This window comes from Cyprinus carpio, chromosome A25, assembly GCF_018340385.1.
Source record: "Cyprinus carpio isolate SPL01 chromosome A25, ASM1834038v1, whole genome shotgun sequence".
Lineage (NCBI taxonomy): Eukaryota > Metazoa > Chordata > Actinopteri > Cypriniformes > Cyprinidae > Cyprinus > Cyprinus carpio.
In genome coordinates, this window is record NC_056596.1 from 16,066,818 (window position 1) to 16,081,550 (window position 14,733).

General features: G+C 34.5%; 1 protein-coding gene across 2 annotated transcripts in view; it reads left to right on the plus strand.

The window, feature by feature from the left end:
• Positions 1–14,733, plus strand: part of LOC109071952 (N-acetyl-beta-glucosaminyl-glycoprotein 4-beta-N-acetylgalactosaminyltransferase 1-like) — a 141,476-nt gene that overhangs the window by 108,740 nt on the left and 18,003 nt on the right. The window contains exons 8-9 of one of the 2 annotated variants that reach the window (XM_042715708.1): positions 6,480–6,558; positions 13,861–13,927. In XM_042715708.1, the coding sequence (XP_042571642.1) occupies positions 6,480–6,558; positions 13,861–13,927 (146 nt within the window). Of the gene's footprint in view, positions 1–6,479; positions 6,559–8,492; positions 8,778–13,860; positions 13,928–14,733 lie in introns of those variants that run through there. The other variant, XM_042715707.1, reaches the window with a different exon arrangement.

A 14,733-nucleotide genomic window follows, 5' to 3' on the forward strand; every position in this document is an offset into this window, starting at 1 on the left:
TAAAACATCTTTGTGTTGAATCACCCAATAATAAAATGTGACATTCTGTAGTTTTGTCTCATATTCATCTTTTAATCATATTTATAGATTTCTTGACTCCACAGCAAACAGAACATTTTTGTCTTTACTGTTCCAATACTTATGGAGGGCACTGTATATATATATATATATATATATATATATATATATATATATATATGTATATATATATATATATATATATATTATATATATATATATATAAATATATATATAATATATATATATATATATATATATATATATAGATATATATATTATACTGTACCTTGAATAATCCCCGCCAATTTCATTCAATCTACTCCAAGCTCGCATTCAGATGAACAACTGTTAAGCTGCTTTTCCAGCGTCAGGACAAACTGTTTTTGTTACTTAACCATTCCATTCTATGCCGATCCGGGCCAGTTGGCACAGACATGGTTTTGTTTTCCACTCTAGGGATGAAAACAGAGCTTGTAATACAGACGCGTGAAGTGTTGCCTTGGTAAAGCAAATTTTAACATACATTTTGAGATGTAAATAGCAACAGCATTATGGATGATCAGATATTTGTTCATTTCGCTCAAGTAGCATGCTCGGCCAGCTTCAGAGAGAAACTAGTTGCCAGATAACAGACAAGTGACCGATCCTGAGTGGCGACATCACTACACACATTCTGTCAGCACTGTTTGCTAACCATACTGAGAATTCCAGGCCAAGAAAGATTATTATTAAAGGCAATAACACTTTTTCGCACTGGAATTTATTTATTTATTTTGGCATTTCCATTACTCGTTTCTGATGCAGTATTTCAAAATGTGCATAAAAACAGTGTGATGGAAACATAGCTAGTGTGATGTTAGCATGCTGCTCAGCTAACAGCTCAGTACACAACTAAGCTACAAAAAAATGCATAACACACACATATTGTTCCCATTAGCAAAAATTGGGTGAAATATCATGGGCGGAGAAATCAAATTCTACTTCCTGTTACTTATGTTGTATATGGTGGCCGAGAGAGCTCAATGTGCTGCAGCTTAAGAAACACATGAAAAACTAAAAAACCACCAGCAAAGTCAGAAACCATCTTCTGCAAATACTCTAAATACAGAAACACCCTGCAAATACTCATAACGCAACCAAATACAGAAATGGGCTGCAAATACTCACAAGACAACCAAATACAGAAAAGTGCTGCAAACACTTGCAATGAAACCAAATAAAGAAACATGCTATAAATACTCACAACATAATCAAGTACAGAAACATGCTGCAAATGTGCACAAAGCGAGCAAATATAGAAACACACTGCAAATACTTGCAAAACAACAATATTCAGAAATGTGCTGCAAATACTCACAACACAAACAAATACAGAAATGCTTTGTAAAAACTTGCAACAAAACCAACTAAATAAATGTACTGCAAATACTTGCAACAGAACCAAATACAGAAACACGCTGCAAATACTCGCAACACAACCAAATACAGAAACGCTCTGCAAATACTCGCAACACAACCAAATACAGAAACGCGCTGCAAATACTCAAAACACAAACAAACTCAGTAAAGTACTGCAAATACTCGCTACACAACCAAATACAGAAATGCTTTGTAAAAACTCGCAACACAACTAAATACAGAAATGTGATGCAAATACTTGCTACAGAACCAAATACAGAAACGCACTGCAAATATTTGTAACACAACTAAAGACAGAAATATGCTGCAAAAACTGACAACACAACCAAATTCAGAAACACGTTGCAAATACTCGTAACACAACCAAAGACAGAAACGCACTACAAAAACTTGCAACACAACCAAATTCAGAAACATTCTGCAAATACTCGCAACACAACCAAATACAGAAACACGTTGCAAATACTCAACCAAAGACAGAAACGCACTACAAAACTTGCAACACAACCAAACACAGAAACACATTGTAAAAACTCACAACAACCAAATACAGAAATGCGCTGCAAATACTGGCAACACAACCAAATACAGAAATGTGCTGCAAATACTCACAACACAGTCAAATACAGAAGCGCGCTGCAAAAATACGCACAACACAAACAAATACAGAAACGCGCTGCAAATACACAAAACACAACCAAAAACTGAAACTTGCAGCAAATACTCGCAAGACAACCAAATACTGAAACTTGCTGCAAATACTCGCAACACAACTAAATACAGAAATGCGCTGCAAATACTTGCAACACTACCAAATACAGAAATGTGTTGCAAATACTCGAAACACAACCAAATACTGAAACTTGCTGCAAATACTCGCAACACAACCAAATACTGAAACTTGCTGCAAATACTCGCAACACAACTAAATACAGAAATGCGCTGCAAATACTTGCAACACTACCAAATACAGAAATGCGTTGCAAATACTCAAAACTCAACCAAATACAGAAATGCACTGCAAAAACTCGCAACACAACCAAATACATAAATGTGCTGCAAATACTCTCAACACAACCAAATACAGAAATGCACTGCAAATACTCACAACACAACCAAATACAGAAATGTGCTGCAAATACTCGCAACACAACCAAATACAGAAGCGCGCTGCAAATATGCACAACACAAACAAATACAGAAACACACTGCAAATACACACAACACAACCAAATACAAATACTCGCTACACAACAAAATACAGAAACACACTGCAAATATGCACAACACGACCAAATACAGAAACATGCTGAAAATACTCGAAACTCAACCAAATACAGAAATGTGTTGCAAATACTCGAAACACAACCAAATACAGAAACTTGCTGCAAATACTCGCAACACAACCAAATGCTGAAACTTGTTGCAAATACTCGAAACTCAACCAAATACAGAAATGCACTGCAAAAACTCACAACACAACCAAATACATAAATGTGCTGCAAATACTCGCTACACAACAAAATACAGAAACACACTGCAAATATGCACAACACGACCAAATACAGAAACATGCTGAAAATACTCGAAACTCAACCAAATACAGAAATGCACTGCAAAAACTCACAACACAACCAAATGTTGTTTATTTATTTACTCACAATAAATAAATAAAAAATACATAAATGTGCTGCAAATACCCGCAACACAACTAAATACCGAAACGTGCTGCAAATACTTGCTACTCAACCAAATACCAAAACGCGCTGCAAAAACAGAAATGCGCTGCAAGTACGCACAACACAACCAATAAAGAAATACTCACAATATAAACTGCAAAAACTCACAACACAACCAAATACATAAATGTGCTGCAAATACTTGCAACACAACCAAATACCGAAACGTGCTGCAAATACTTGCTACTCAACCAAATACCAAAACGCGCTGCAAAAACAGAAATGCGCTGCAAGTACGCACAACACAACAATAAATAAATACTCACAAAACAACCAAATACAGAAACATGCTGCAAATACTCGCTACGCAACAAAATACAGAAACGCACTGCAAATACTCACAACAGGAGCAAATACAGAAACATGCTGCAAATACTCGCTACGCAACAAAATACAGAAACGCACTGCAAATACTCACAACACGATCAAATACAGAAACGTGCTGCAAAAACTCTAACACAACACAACATAACACCACTCAACACAGCCAAATACAATTTATGATTTAAAACAACATTTTCAACAGTGGTGCCTAAAAATGTTGCCTGGGCAACTCGCTAAGTTTGAGAATAGAACAGTAGTCTACAGATCTCCTGCGTTCTGAAGGTCCTCTTTGTTTTGGCAGGATGCCGGCACACATGCTGTGATTGATTGTAGTGTGGAATATGAGATGGGCAGAGCAAATCGGTCGGTGTGAAGTCGAGGAAATTGCACTGTCACCGACACCCTCCTCTGACCGTAATTCTCAATCGGAGAGCTTTCGGCCCACTCACGCTCTCAATAATTTCACCTTCTCCCGCTGAGAGCCTCTATTTTGTACTTTTACCGCAGTCTTTCTCTCACTTCCTGTTTTTCCTCTTTCACTCACTCACATGTTTTATCGGTTCTTTCTATTTGTCTCTTTGGCTCTTAAATTTCTTCTCGTTTTCAATAATGGTTTTCTTTCTATCAGTAATTTTACAGTAAATTACTGCAGTGTTTGATATGAAGGTGCGAGACCCCCTGGGGCCAGTCATAACACACCCAACTGCATCTCAGTGTGTCACTGAAAGTTGTTGTAAGGTTTGTTTGCATGTATTTATTTTTACATTTATTATTTATTTATTTTATAAATATAATTTTATAACAATATAAATATTTAAGGATTGTTTTTAATCGAAATCTTATTTATGTACTTTATTATTTATACAATTATGATAGTATGTTTAATTATATTGTATTATATTATAATAAAGTAGTCTAGGTTAGTAATTAAAAGTTATGCATTACAGTGGTGTATTTCCTCCATTGCTTTTGCTTTATATATTAGTTTTTATTTATATTATTTATTTATTTGTTTTATAATTGTGTTTATTTACATACAGTATATTATATTATATTGTATTATAGTATTATTATAGTATTATAGTGTTCTCTTGAATTACAATGCTGCTGTAGGTGGGTGGTTTCTCCGTTTTTATCTTGCTTTTCAATTTGTCAGTTCTGTATCTCTTTTCCACATCTGTTCTCCCTCTTTCTATTTGTTCTCAGTATTTCATAGGCCCACTGGAGCAAACAAGACATTTGCGTTAGCATCTGAGCTGAATTATGTCTCATGCATTAGCAGCGCTCATGAATATGCAAGAGAAAATTTACTCATCAGGAACCTCATGTCTCATATATAATCTCTCAAATTGCCAGGGCACCAAAAAAACAAAAAACAAATATAAAACAATTAGTGCATGCAAATATAAGGTGGAGCCTCACCCCAAAGATCTGGGCTGTGTTAGAATGTCTCCAGTTGTGAGTGAATGACATTAGCGCCGAGTGATGAGTGAGTGATGTTTGTAATGTGTCACATTCGGAGGTGTAATAAGGTGTGAAATCAAGCAGGGCTGTAATTGTGTTGCTCTGACAGCAGATGTGGCCCATTTGAGGAGATGTGATTTTGATGAGATGAGAGTCACAGCAGAGAGCAAACATTCACTCATACACAACCAACACAAGTGTGTTCAAACTCCCATATCTTTCTGAACATGATATATCATACATTATGAAATGATATATACTAACACTCTTTTTTTTTTAAATAAATTTTTATTATTATTATTTTTTAGTGAGCAAGGACACAATCAAGTGACAGTAAAGACATTTATAATTTAGAATTCTAGTTTCCTTTTTCAAATAAATGCTGTCTTTTGAACTTTATATTCATCAAAGAATCTTGAAAATCTTGTTTGTTTTTTATTTGTTTTTGTTTTTTGCAATAAAAAACAAACAGTTTTTAATGTTGATAATAGTAAGAACAATTATTAATAACTGAGCACCAATAATAATTGAGCAGCAAATGAGCATATTAGAATGTTTTCTGAAGGATCATGATGCTGAAAATTCAGCTTTGCATCACAGGAATAAATTTTATATTATATTCAAATAGAAAACACTTATTTAAATTAGTAAGAATATTTTACAGTATCTGTTTTTTTTTTTGTTTTTTTAACTGTTCTTACTGAGCATAAGAGACTTCATTAAAAACATTTTAAAATGATAATGTTACCAATCTTTTGTAAGTACTATAATTGATATTTTGTAAATATGACACAAAAAAATTGTGATACTATATTTGATATAATACAGCACAATGTTTTATTTATTTGATATAATATGATATAAAACAGAATAATGCAAATTTTATATATTATATGATATATGATATGATATGGTAGTGTTCTGATATATTACAACAATATCTCATGTCCCATATTGCATAATTTAACATAGCAATACAGTATAACATAAGATATGTTGTGATATATAATTCACTGTTGCAATATACTGTATGATGCAATTTGAAACACTACAGTATGATACAATATTATGATCTGTGATGTGATATGATATATTATTTGGAACATAACAATAAAATATGATTTACTACACTGTTTTGTTCCATTTATATATATATATAAAAAAATGCTAAATATTACAGTTCTGGCTTTAAATTCTGAGTTGAAGTTTGAAGGTGCATTTGAATGCATGCAAAAATGGCCACACATTCTATATTAATATTTAATAGTTTTTGTGTTGCTTGGCAACTGTAAACAGCTCACAGTTAGACACATAGCATTAATAAATGTAACTTTACTGAACATTGCTGCTTTTAATCATATTACTGCTGTTGCCATTATCTGAAAATAACATTATGCTATGACGTTACAATATGGGTTATGATGAGATACAATATGATATGATAATGCAATAATAATTATATTTATATTATATTATATTAAAAAAAAAATTTGTCGGTTCTTTCCTCTTCAGTCTCATGGCCTCCAGACGGTACTACTTTGAGATACTCCACAAGCAGGACGACAAAGGCTCGGATCACGTTGAATTAGTTGTGGGTTTTAGTTTCAGAAATGTCTCTTAATGTACCTCAGACCACACAGCGCTTCCCAATTCAGCTTATTTTATCCCATCTAAACATGCACAATCAGGAATCCTTCACCATCCATTATCTGAAGTGCCAAAACAGCTGTTATTGTCCACTTTGATAAATGCCTTTATACCAGTCTTTTCAGTCCATGGGCTATTGTAAAGATTGAGAGTAGAGGCTAAAGAAAATGAATGGTCATATATGCTTTCACTCACAGCTTTGATAACACTCCATTCAGTCTGCCTGAGAGAGCCGAAAACCTCTCAAAGCCCCCTTTGGGTTTTTAAGAGAAGGTGACCAGCATTGATTTGATTTTATATTTGATTTGATTAGATTTTTTATACATTTGATTAAAGAAATAATAAAATATTTGTTTTTGCTCAGATTAATTATCAGCACTTCCACATGTTCAGTGTCTTGGAAAGACTTTTTAACGATTAAAAGATTCCTTTTCTGTGGTTTGAATAAGGATTTGTTAAATAAGTCAATACATACACAAAATAAAAATATAGAAATACAGAAAATAGAGAAGGAAATCATTTTAAATTATAAATTAAAATATGCACTAAAATAATTATATTATACAATTATAATATATTAAAATTATATAATATTATAAAAATATATATAATTAAATCATTAAATTAAAGTCTAAATTAAATTGTCTTGGTTTGTGGAAGTTTGATCTGAAATGTAAATGTCTGTGCTGTTATGCCATTAAGTCTTTACAGCACCTCTGATCTGAACCATCCATTTATGCTCCAGCCCAGTTTTTGTTTGATTCTTCCATCATTTAACAAGTGTACTAAACCTTTCAGTTTATTACATCAAGCATTGCACTTGCCTTTAGGCAGTGGCAGGACCTGACAGAGGCGATATGTATACACAGTTCTTCACCTCGCTCGCTGTTCTACTGAAATCACATAATAAAATGCACCCAAATGTGCCTTGTTTCTGATATCCATTAATATGCAGTAGGAATCTTTGTTTATTGTACATGGACAAGTACTGTCTGTCTCTTTATCACTCTTTCTGACCAACTGTCTCCACCTACTTCAGTGAATTCAAGCATGGAACTGTGATAGGATGCCAATTTATGAAATTTCATCCCTGCTACATATTCCATGGTCAACTGTAAGAGGTATTATTGGAAAGTGAAAACAGCAGAAACTCAGCAGCGGACCGAGTGCTGAGGCACATGGTGCATAAAAGTCCCCAACGCTCTGCTGATTCCATAGAGCTCCAGACTTCCACTGACATTAATATCAGCACAAAAACTGTGTGGCGGGAGCTTCGTGGAATGGGTTTCCACGGCCAAGCAGTTGCATGGAAGCCTCACATCACCAAGTACAAAGCCAGTTGCTGGATGGAGCGGTGTAAAGCAATCCACCACTGGACTCTGGAGCAGTGGAAACCTGTTCTGTGGTTCAAAGCCAGTTGCTGGATGGAGACTTAGAATGCAGAAAGCGCAACCAATTTGTTTTCTTTATTTAAAAAAAAAAATGTTGATATTGGGAAAAAATAAAATAAAAAAATTACTTATGTATTTTTTTTCTGCCAATATTAAATTAATAAAAGAACTATGAGTCTCTTTGTAGTGCATTTTTTAGGTTTGATAACTTGAAAAGTAAAGTAAACTTGAAAGTAACTTGAAAGTGAAGTAATTAGTAATCTGATTAATTTTTTAATACAGAAATCAGTAATGTAATCAAATTGCAATTTTAAAGAAGTAATTAGTAATTTGTAGTGGATTACTTTTTTAAGTAGCTTACCCAACACTGGTTCCAATGAAGGGAACACTTAAATCTTCAGCATACCAAGACAATTTGGATGATGATATGCTTCCAGCTTTGTGGGAACAGTTTAGCGAAGGCCTTTTCTATTCCAGCATGGCTGTGCTCTGGAGCACAAAGCAAGGTCCATAAAGACAAGGTTGGATGAGTTTGGTGTGGAAGAACTTGAGTGGCTCGCACAGAGCCCTGACCTCAACCACATCGAACACCTTTGGGATGAACTGGAACAGAGATTGCAAGCCAAGCCTTCTTGTCCAACATCTGTGCCCAATGCTCCACTGGATCGATGGGCAAAAATTCCCACAGAAACTCTCCAAAGTCTTGCAGAAAGCCTTCCCAGAAGAGCAGAAGCTGTTATCGCTGCAAAGGGGGGACCAAGAGTATAAATGGGTATTTATGAAAATATATAACTGCTTTTATATTTTAGGAATCAGAAATGATGTAAACCCCTGTAAATGAATACACAATGGTCTGCCACAGTGTTGGGTACAGTTTCCCACAATATAGTGTTACAAACACTGTTATTAGTGAGCACCAAAAAGGAAATAAAAAAGCCATTTATTCTCACTAATTACATAGACAATGCTGGAAACATAAATAGTTCATAAAAAGATGTGCAAGGCCTTCTGTTGTGTTCGAAAGAAGCAGAACAAACATGGTAAAACAAATGAATGTCATCACATTATCATCACAAATGCCAAAAATAACAATTACAGCCCCCCTTTTGTGAAGCCTTCAGCAAGCATCGGTCCGTAGCACACGCTCTGCGGGATAGGTAGATAGAGATGGATATGGTGGTTAGAGATAATTTGGGTTTGATTTAGATGGAGATGGATGCTGTTTGTTTCAATATAATTTTTGTTTGATTTAGATAAGGGCCTCCAAATTAAATTTTCAGAATGTATTTCCTGTCTTTGACCGTCTGCTCTGGACTGAGGTGATGGCGGTGGAGCTTCTGAGAAAAGATCTCACGACAACATCTTGAGCTGAGACACTCCATGAGCATATGAGGAAAAAATAACAGAGAAACATTTTTAACAAAAATAATAAAATTTGAAAAGTATTTTTTATTGTTCATAAATAATTTGGTGCAATGCAGTAAGCTAAAACTGTCATGAGCCATTTTGCCCTGATATCAAGAAAAGTAAGAAATTATCTCTTTAAAATTGTATTTAAATAAAAGACAATATATATTATTATTATTATTATTATTATTATTATTATTATTTTTTTTATTTATATGTGATGGTTAAAAGTTTTTTTTTTTTTAATGGATTACTTTTGATAAAAAATACTGTAAAGACATTTTGATTTGAGTGTTAAATTCATGTAATTAATTAAATAACTAATAATCTGACAATGAAAACTAATTTATTAATAACACATTTTGGGAAAGATGTATTCTCCTGTGGTGCTCCCTCAATGTCAGTTGAGGTTATGGCTGTGGTACTTGATATTATTAATATTATAATATTTATATAGTAAATGTTATAAATGGAAAAAATATGTATACTGAATATATTCTAATGGCAGTTCAATATAATCTTATTCAGCAGTTGTTGCATTCAATAAACCATATCGAGCTGTTAAAGAAATGAAAACCTCTGCAGTGAATGGGTGCCGTCAGAATGAGAGTCCAAACAGCTGATAAAAACATCACAATAATCCACAAGTAATCCACACCATTCCACTCCATCAGTTAATGTCTTGTGAAGAGAAAAGCTGCGTTTTTGTAAGAAACAAATTATTTAAGACATCTTTTTGACCAGAAAAAAGCAATATTATGAATAGAAGACTCTTATTGTAGCTGAAAGTAACAGTTTGACGTTAAAAAGCTGCTTTGAAGCAATTGTTTGGACTCTCGTTCTGACGGCACCCATTTACTGCAGAGGATCCATTGGTGAGCAAGTGATAAAACGCTAAATCTCTCCAAATCTGATGAAGAAACAAACTCTATATTCTATATCTATATTTTGGATGGCCTGATGATGAGCACATTTCATTTTCATTTTTGGGTGCACTGTTCCTTTAATGTTAAGACATTAAAAATAACTTCTTCTTTTTTCCTGTATGATTTGACATTCCCAGTAATTCAACTTTGCCAGAACGTTTGATAGAGAAACAACATCGAAAATGCACTTGTGACTGTACACATTTGTTTAAAATACTGTCAGCCACACTTGCACTTTTCTGGCTATGTTGTTATATTTTATTGTTTTCCTTGTATTGATTTTTGTCTCTTCACACCGAATGCTTCGGGCCAGTGAATCGGACCTCTGTTTCACTGAAGAAATGTCATCAGGCACATCGAATGCTTCGGGCCAGTGAATCGGACCTCTGTTTCACTGAAGAAATGTCATCAGGCACATAGCATAGAGATTTCTATCAAATTTAAGCTCCTTATGATCACTATAGACTGTTCCTTCCCCCTGTTGTTAAAAAAAGAAATAGTTCACTGTATTTGAATGGCTGTTGTGTACCATTTTGCAATATTAGATTTTAATTAATCATTTAATCCCTTTAATTAAGTTATTATCCTCCTGGGAACCATTGATTGGTTCTCACATTGTAGATCATTTCAGGTCCTACTTTCATTGTTAAGGGCATTTGATCAAAAAAAAAAAAACCTTTTTCTCTGCCACAACACATATTTTTTCTCATGCACTTTGTCTTTCTGTCTTTTCTAAAAACTGGAATGATTATACTGTCCACAAACCAAGACACCTGCATTTATCACAAAGAAGAGGCTTATAACTGCCAATGGGTTTTATTATACTTTCAAGTGATATTAGTGAGTGCTGTTTCAGTCTCTCTTAGAGTGCCTCTAATCTTAATTCTTAATTCTAGACCAAGTTTCTGAATTTATGTGTGTGTGTGAATCTCAAGAAAATAAATAAATTATCTTTTTAAACACATTATTATTATTATTATCATTATCATCATCATCATCATCATCATTATTAATGATGATGATGTAGTATTTTTATCATATAAAAAATGGTATTATTCTAAGATTATAAAATATATTATTTATAGTGTAATTTATCATTTAAATTTAATTGTTATGTATTTATATATAATAGTACTATTGTTGAACTGCTTAAATATGCTAATAATGAAAATCAGAATAATGAGAGTTTGACACACCGTTTTAGGGTAAAATCTGCATAACTGTCCTGAAAAAAAAAATGATGGGAAAAATGACATGAAAATGTTTTCATGAAATGTACCCATATACTGTATGCTTGCTTTATACAAAAATCATATTTTCACAATCCAAGTGAAGAAAAATTATATTTTAATGTTTTAATTGAATGTTAACATGTCAAGTGTTGTGTGTGTGTGTGTGTGTGTGTGTGTGTGTGTTTGGCTGTGGAAAATAGCCTGTCTCCCCTCATTTCAGCGAGCATAAGCAGAAGTGACATGGTAATTGCACAACGTCATTAAAAGAATTGTAGCTTGTCTGATGGTTTGTAAGTGTGTTGCTGAAGAAGCTACTGTTGATGAGAGTGTGTCTCTCATTTCCTGCTGTGTGTTGTGTTGTGATTGGGCTGGTGAATCTATTTAGTGAGGATGGCCTTGCTTGAAATGTAGACAAATAAATAGTGATGCAGAGTTCCCTCCATCTTTTATAGTTCCAATGTGATATTTTGTTGGTTGCACAACATTTCCACTTTTTAGTGAGGTCAGAAACTTGGCATCACATCTGGTTAAGGCACAGTTGCAACAGTCTCCACACCATTTCAAAACTTTAATCAGCAAATGGCCTGCTGACATTAAAGAGTTTGATGAGATGTCCTTTGTCAAGAGGTGATTTCATCACTTTGTGCAATACTTTTTCCAAAACTCTGTCTTATTACTTCACAGTTTCTATTTAGTCTTTTGTTGCCAGACTTTTGACTGTCACCATTAAGGCCTTTTACTGTCAGGCCTACTTTGCTGTTTCTTCTGGTCAAGAACCACCCACTTAGAAAATAAAAGAACCTTCTGACTGATCCAGAGGACCCAGACTCATGGTGGGTTCCCTCCCTGTTGAAATGAGTATCGCTTTCTAGGCCTCTCTCAAACCTAGGTCCAGGCCGAATGGTTCTGAGGGCGGCAAGTAACGTTACCAGTTTCAGTTTTATTAGGACACAGTTCAGTATGATATGAGTTCATATTATTCAGCACATGTTCTAAGCATGGTTAACTAAATAGCTGATTTTGCAGCACCCCAGTGCAGAAAGAAATTGTAATTGTATAGACAAGCTCTTATTAGTACAAAACCGAACATAAAGGGATAGTTCACCCAAAAAATGACAATTCTGTAATTAATTACTCACCCTCATGTCGTTCCAAACCCATAAGAACTTCATTCATCTTCAGAACACAAATAAAGAGATTTTTGATGAAATCCCAGAGCTTTCTGACCCATAGGCAGCAATGCAACTGACATGTTCTAGGCCTAGAGAGGTAGTAAGGACACTGTAAAAATAGTGACATCAGTGGTTCAACTGTAATTTTATGAAGATACGAGAATACTTTTTGTGCACAAAGAAAACAAAAATAATTGCTTTATTCAGCAAATCTTCTCAAAGGCTTTTTTTTTTTGCACTGATTTCAAATTTCCTTAATAATAATATTAAGTTCACAGGTGTATTTATTTATATATATTTTTGTTTTTATATATTGTGTTTTAAATAGCTGTTAAAATGTGTCACATTTGTAAAATTGAAAATGAGGTCCCTACTGGACTTGGATTTGTAGAGTTGTTATTGAATTATGAATTGGGCAAAGTCTTGTCACAAATAATCATGACTGATCATTATTTACATTATCAATGCGCATCTCTAATAATAATAATATGTATTATATGTAGCTAGTCTTATGTTGTAATGCTTAATGTTCAAATAACCCAATAAATTAATTAAACGTCTCACCTCACCAGATTTTAGACAAATTGGAAGTTATCCAAACTTTACGGTGAATTTTAAGTAGATTGTTTTCAGGAATTTAAATTTGGCTTATGTTTTGTCTTTAAAACAATCTTAAGAAAAAAGATAATGTGTGAGTACACTCTCAGAAAAAAAAGGTACAAAAACTGTCACTGGGGTGGCACCTTTTCAAAAGGCACACCTTTGTACCTAAAGAATCCATATTGGTACCTTAAAGATACATAAATAGTACCTAAAGTGTACTTATTAGTACCTAAAATGTACAAAAGTGTACAATCCTGCAACTGATTGTTTCTCAAAAGCACTTGTTGCATTCAATTGGTACCTAAACGCAACATGATTTCCTGGTGGACTGATGAAGACCTATGTGCCCTGATTCCCAGAAACTGCTAAAACTGCAGATTTCAGACCGATCTTGGCGGTTTGGTTTGCAATATGCATCATGCAGTCTAAGAATGGTCTGCTGGCCAACCGTGGCAGTGCCGCATGAGGCTTGAGACTAGTTTCTCTCTAACCATCTCTCTTTGTCTCTATTACAGTGGCGCCCTTTCCTGCCAGGACTCAAGTACGAGGTCATCGATTCCGCCTACATCTCCTTGTACACAGGTAACCTCTCTTAACAAACTTCACCAATTTCATAACTAACCAGCATTGACTAGCCATTGAGTGGCTTGATGACGAGACCGTTTGAACTTTAGTCCTTGATGTTATTGTATTGTGTTGCTTGAGAGGTTTTGGTGCGAAATGTTTATGAAAACATACGGTGCCTCCGAGAGTTGCCAAGAAGGAAGAAAGTGGCTTTTTCAGGATCATTGAGATTGATGACAGCGACTCCTTCTGCCAGAGGCTGTTTCCAATCGCTGGTCTTTGTGCAGGGATTGGTACAATGTGTCCCATCTGGCTTGAAATGACTAGATGTATTAGCCGCATTACACTTTAAAGTTGTTTTCCGTGCCCTAACGTTGTATGCGCAAAGACTTTTAATAGCGTCCAACAGAGTTCGCTACAAAACTGATGAGTTTAGTGGACGGTAATTTGCTTTTAACACTTTTTGGTGCCAGTGCCCTGAGGTGAAGCAAAATGGGAAATGTGCTTAGAGCTGTTGTGACATAAAGAGAGAAAGGACACTGGAAAAAGAACAAGGTTATAAAGACTCAGTAGGATCTTGCTTGCTCTCAAAGGGAGATCAGGCTTGGAGAGCTAACTTCCGTAGCTTGCAAACTGTTGCCATAGTGATGATGACCTTCACGGATAGCCTTTTTGAAGTGTCTTCAGTACAAATGGCATCTTGAAACAGTGGAGCTTACCGGTTTTCAAGCATTTTACAGCACACACACTCTGGCCTCATAGAGTTTACATTCAAGTTGGAAAGAAGAATTACAAATGAGATCTTCATAAGATTTAAATTGTTT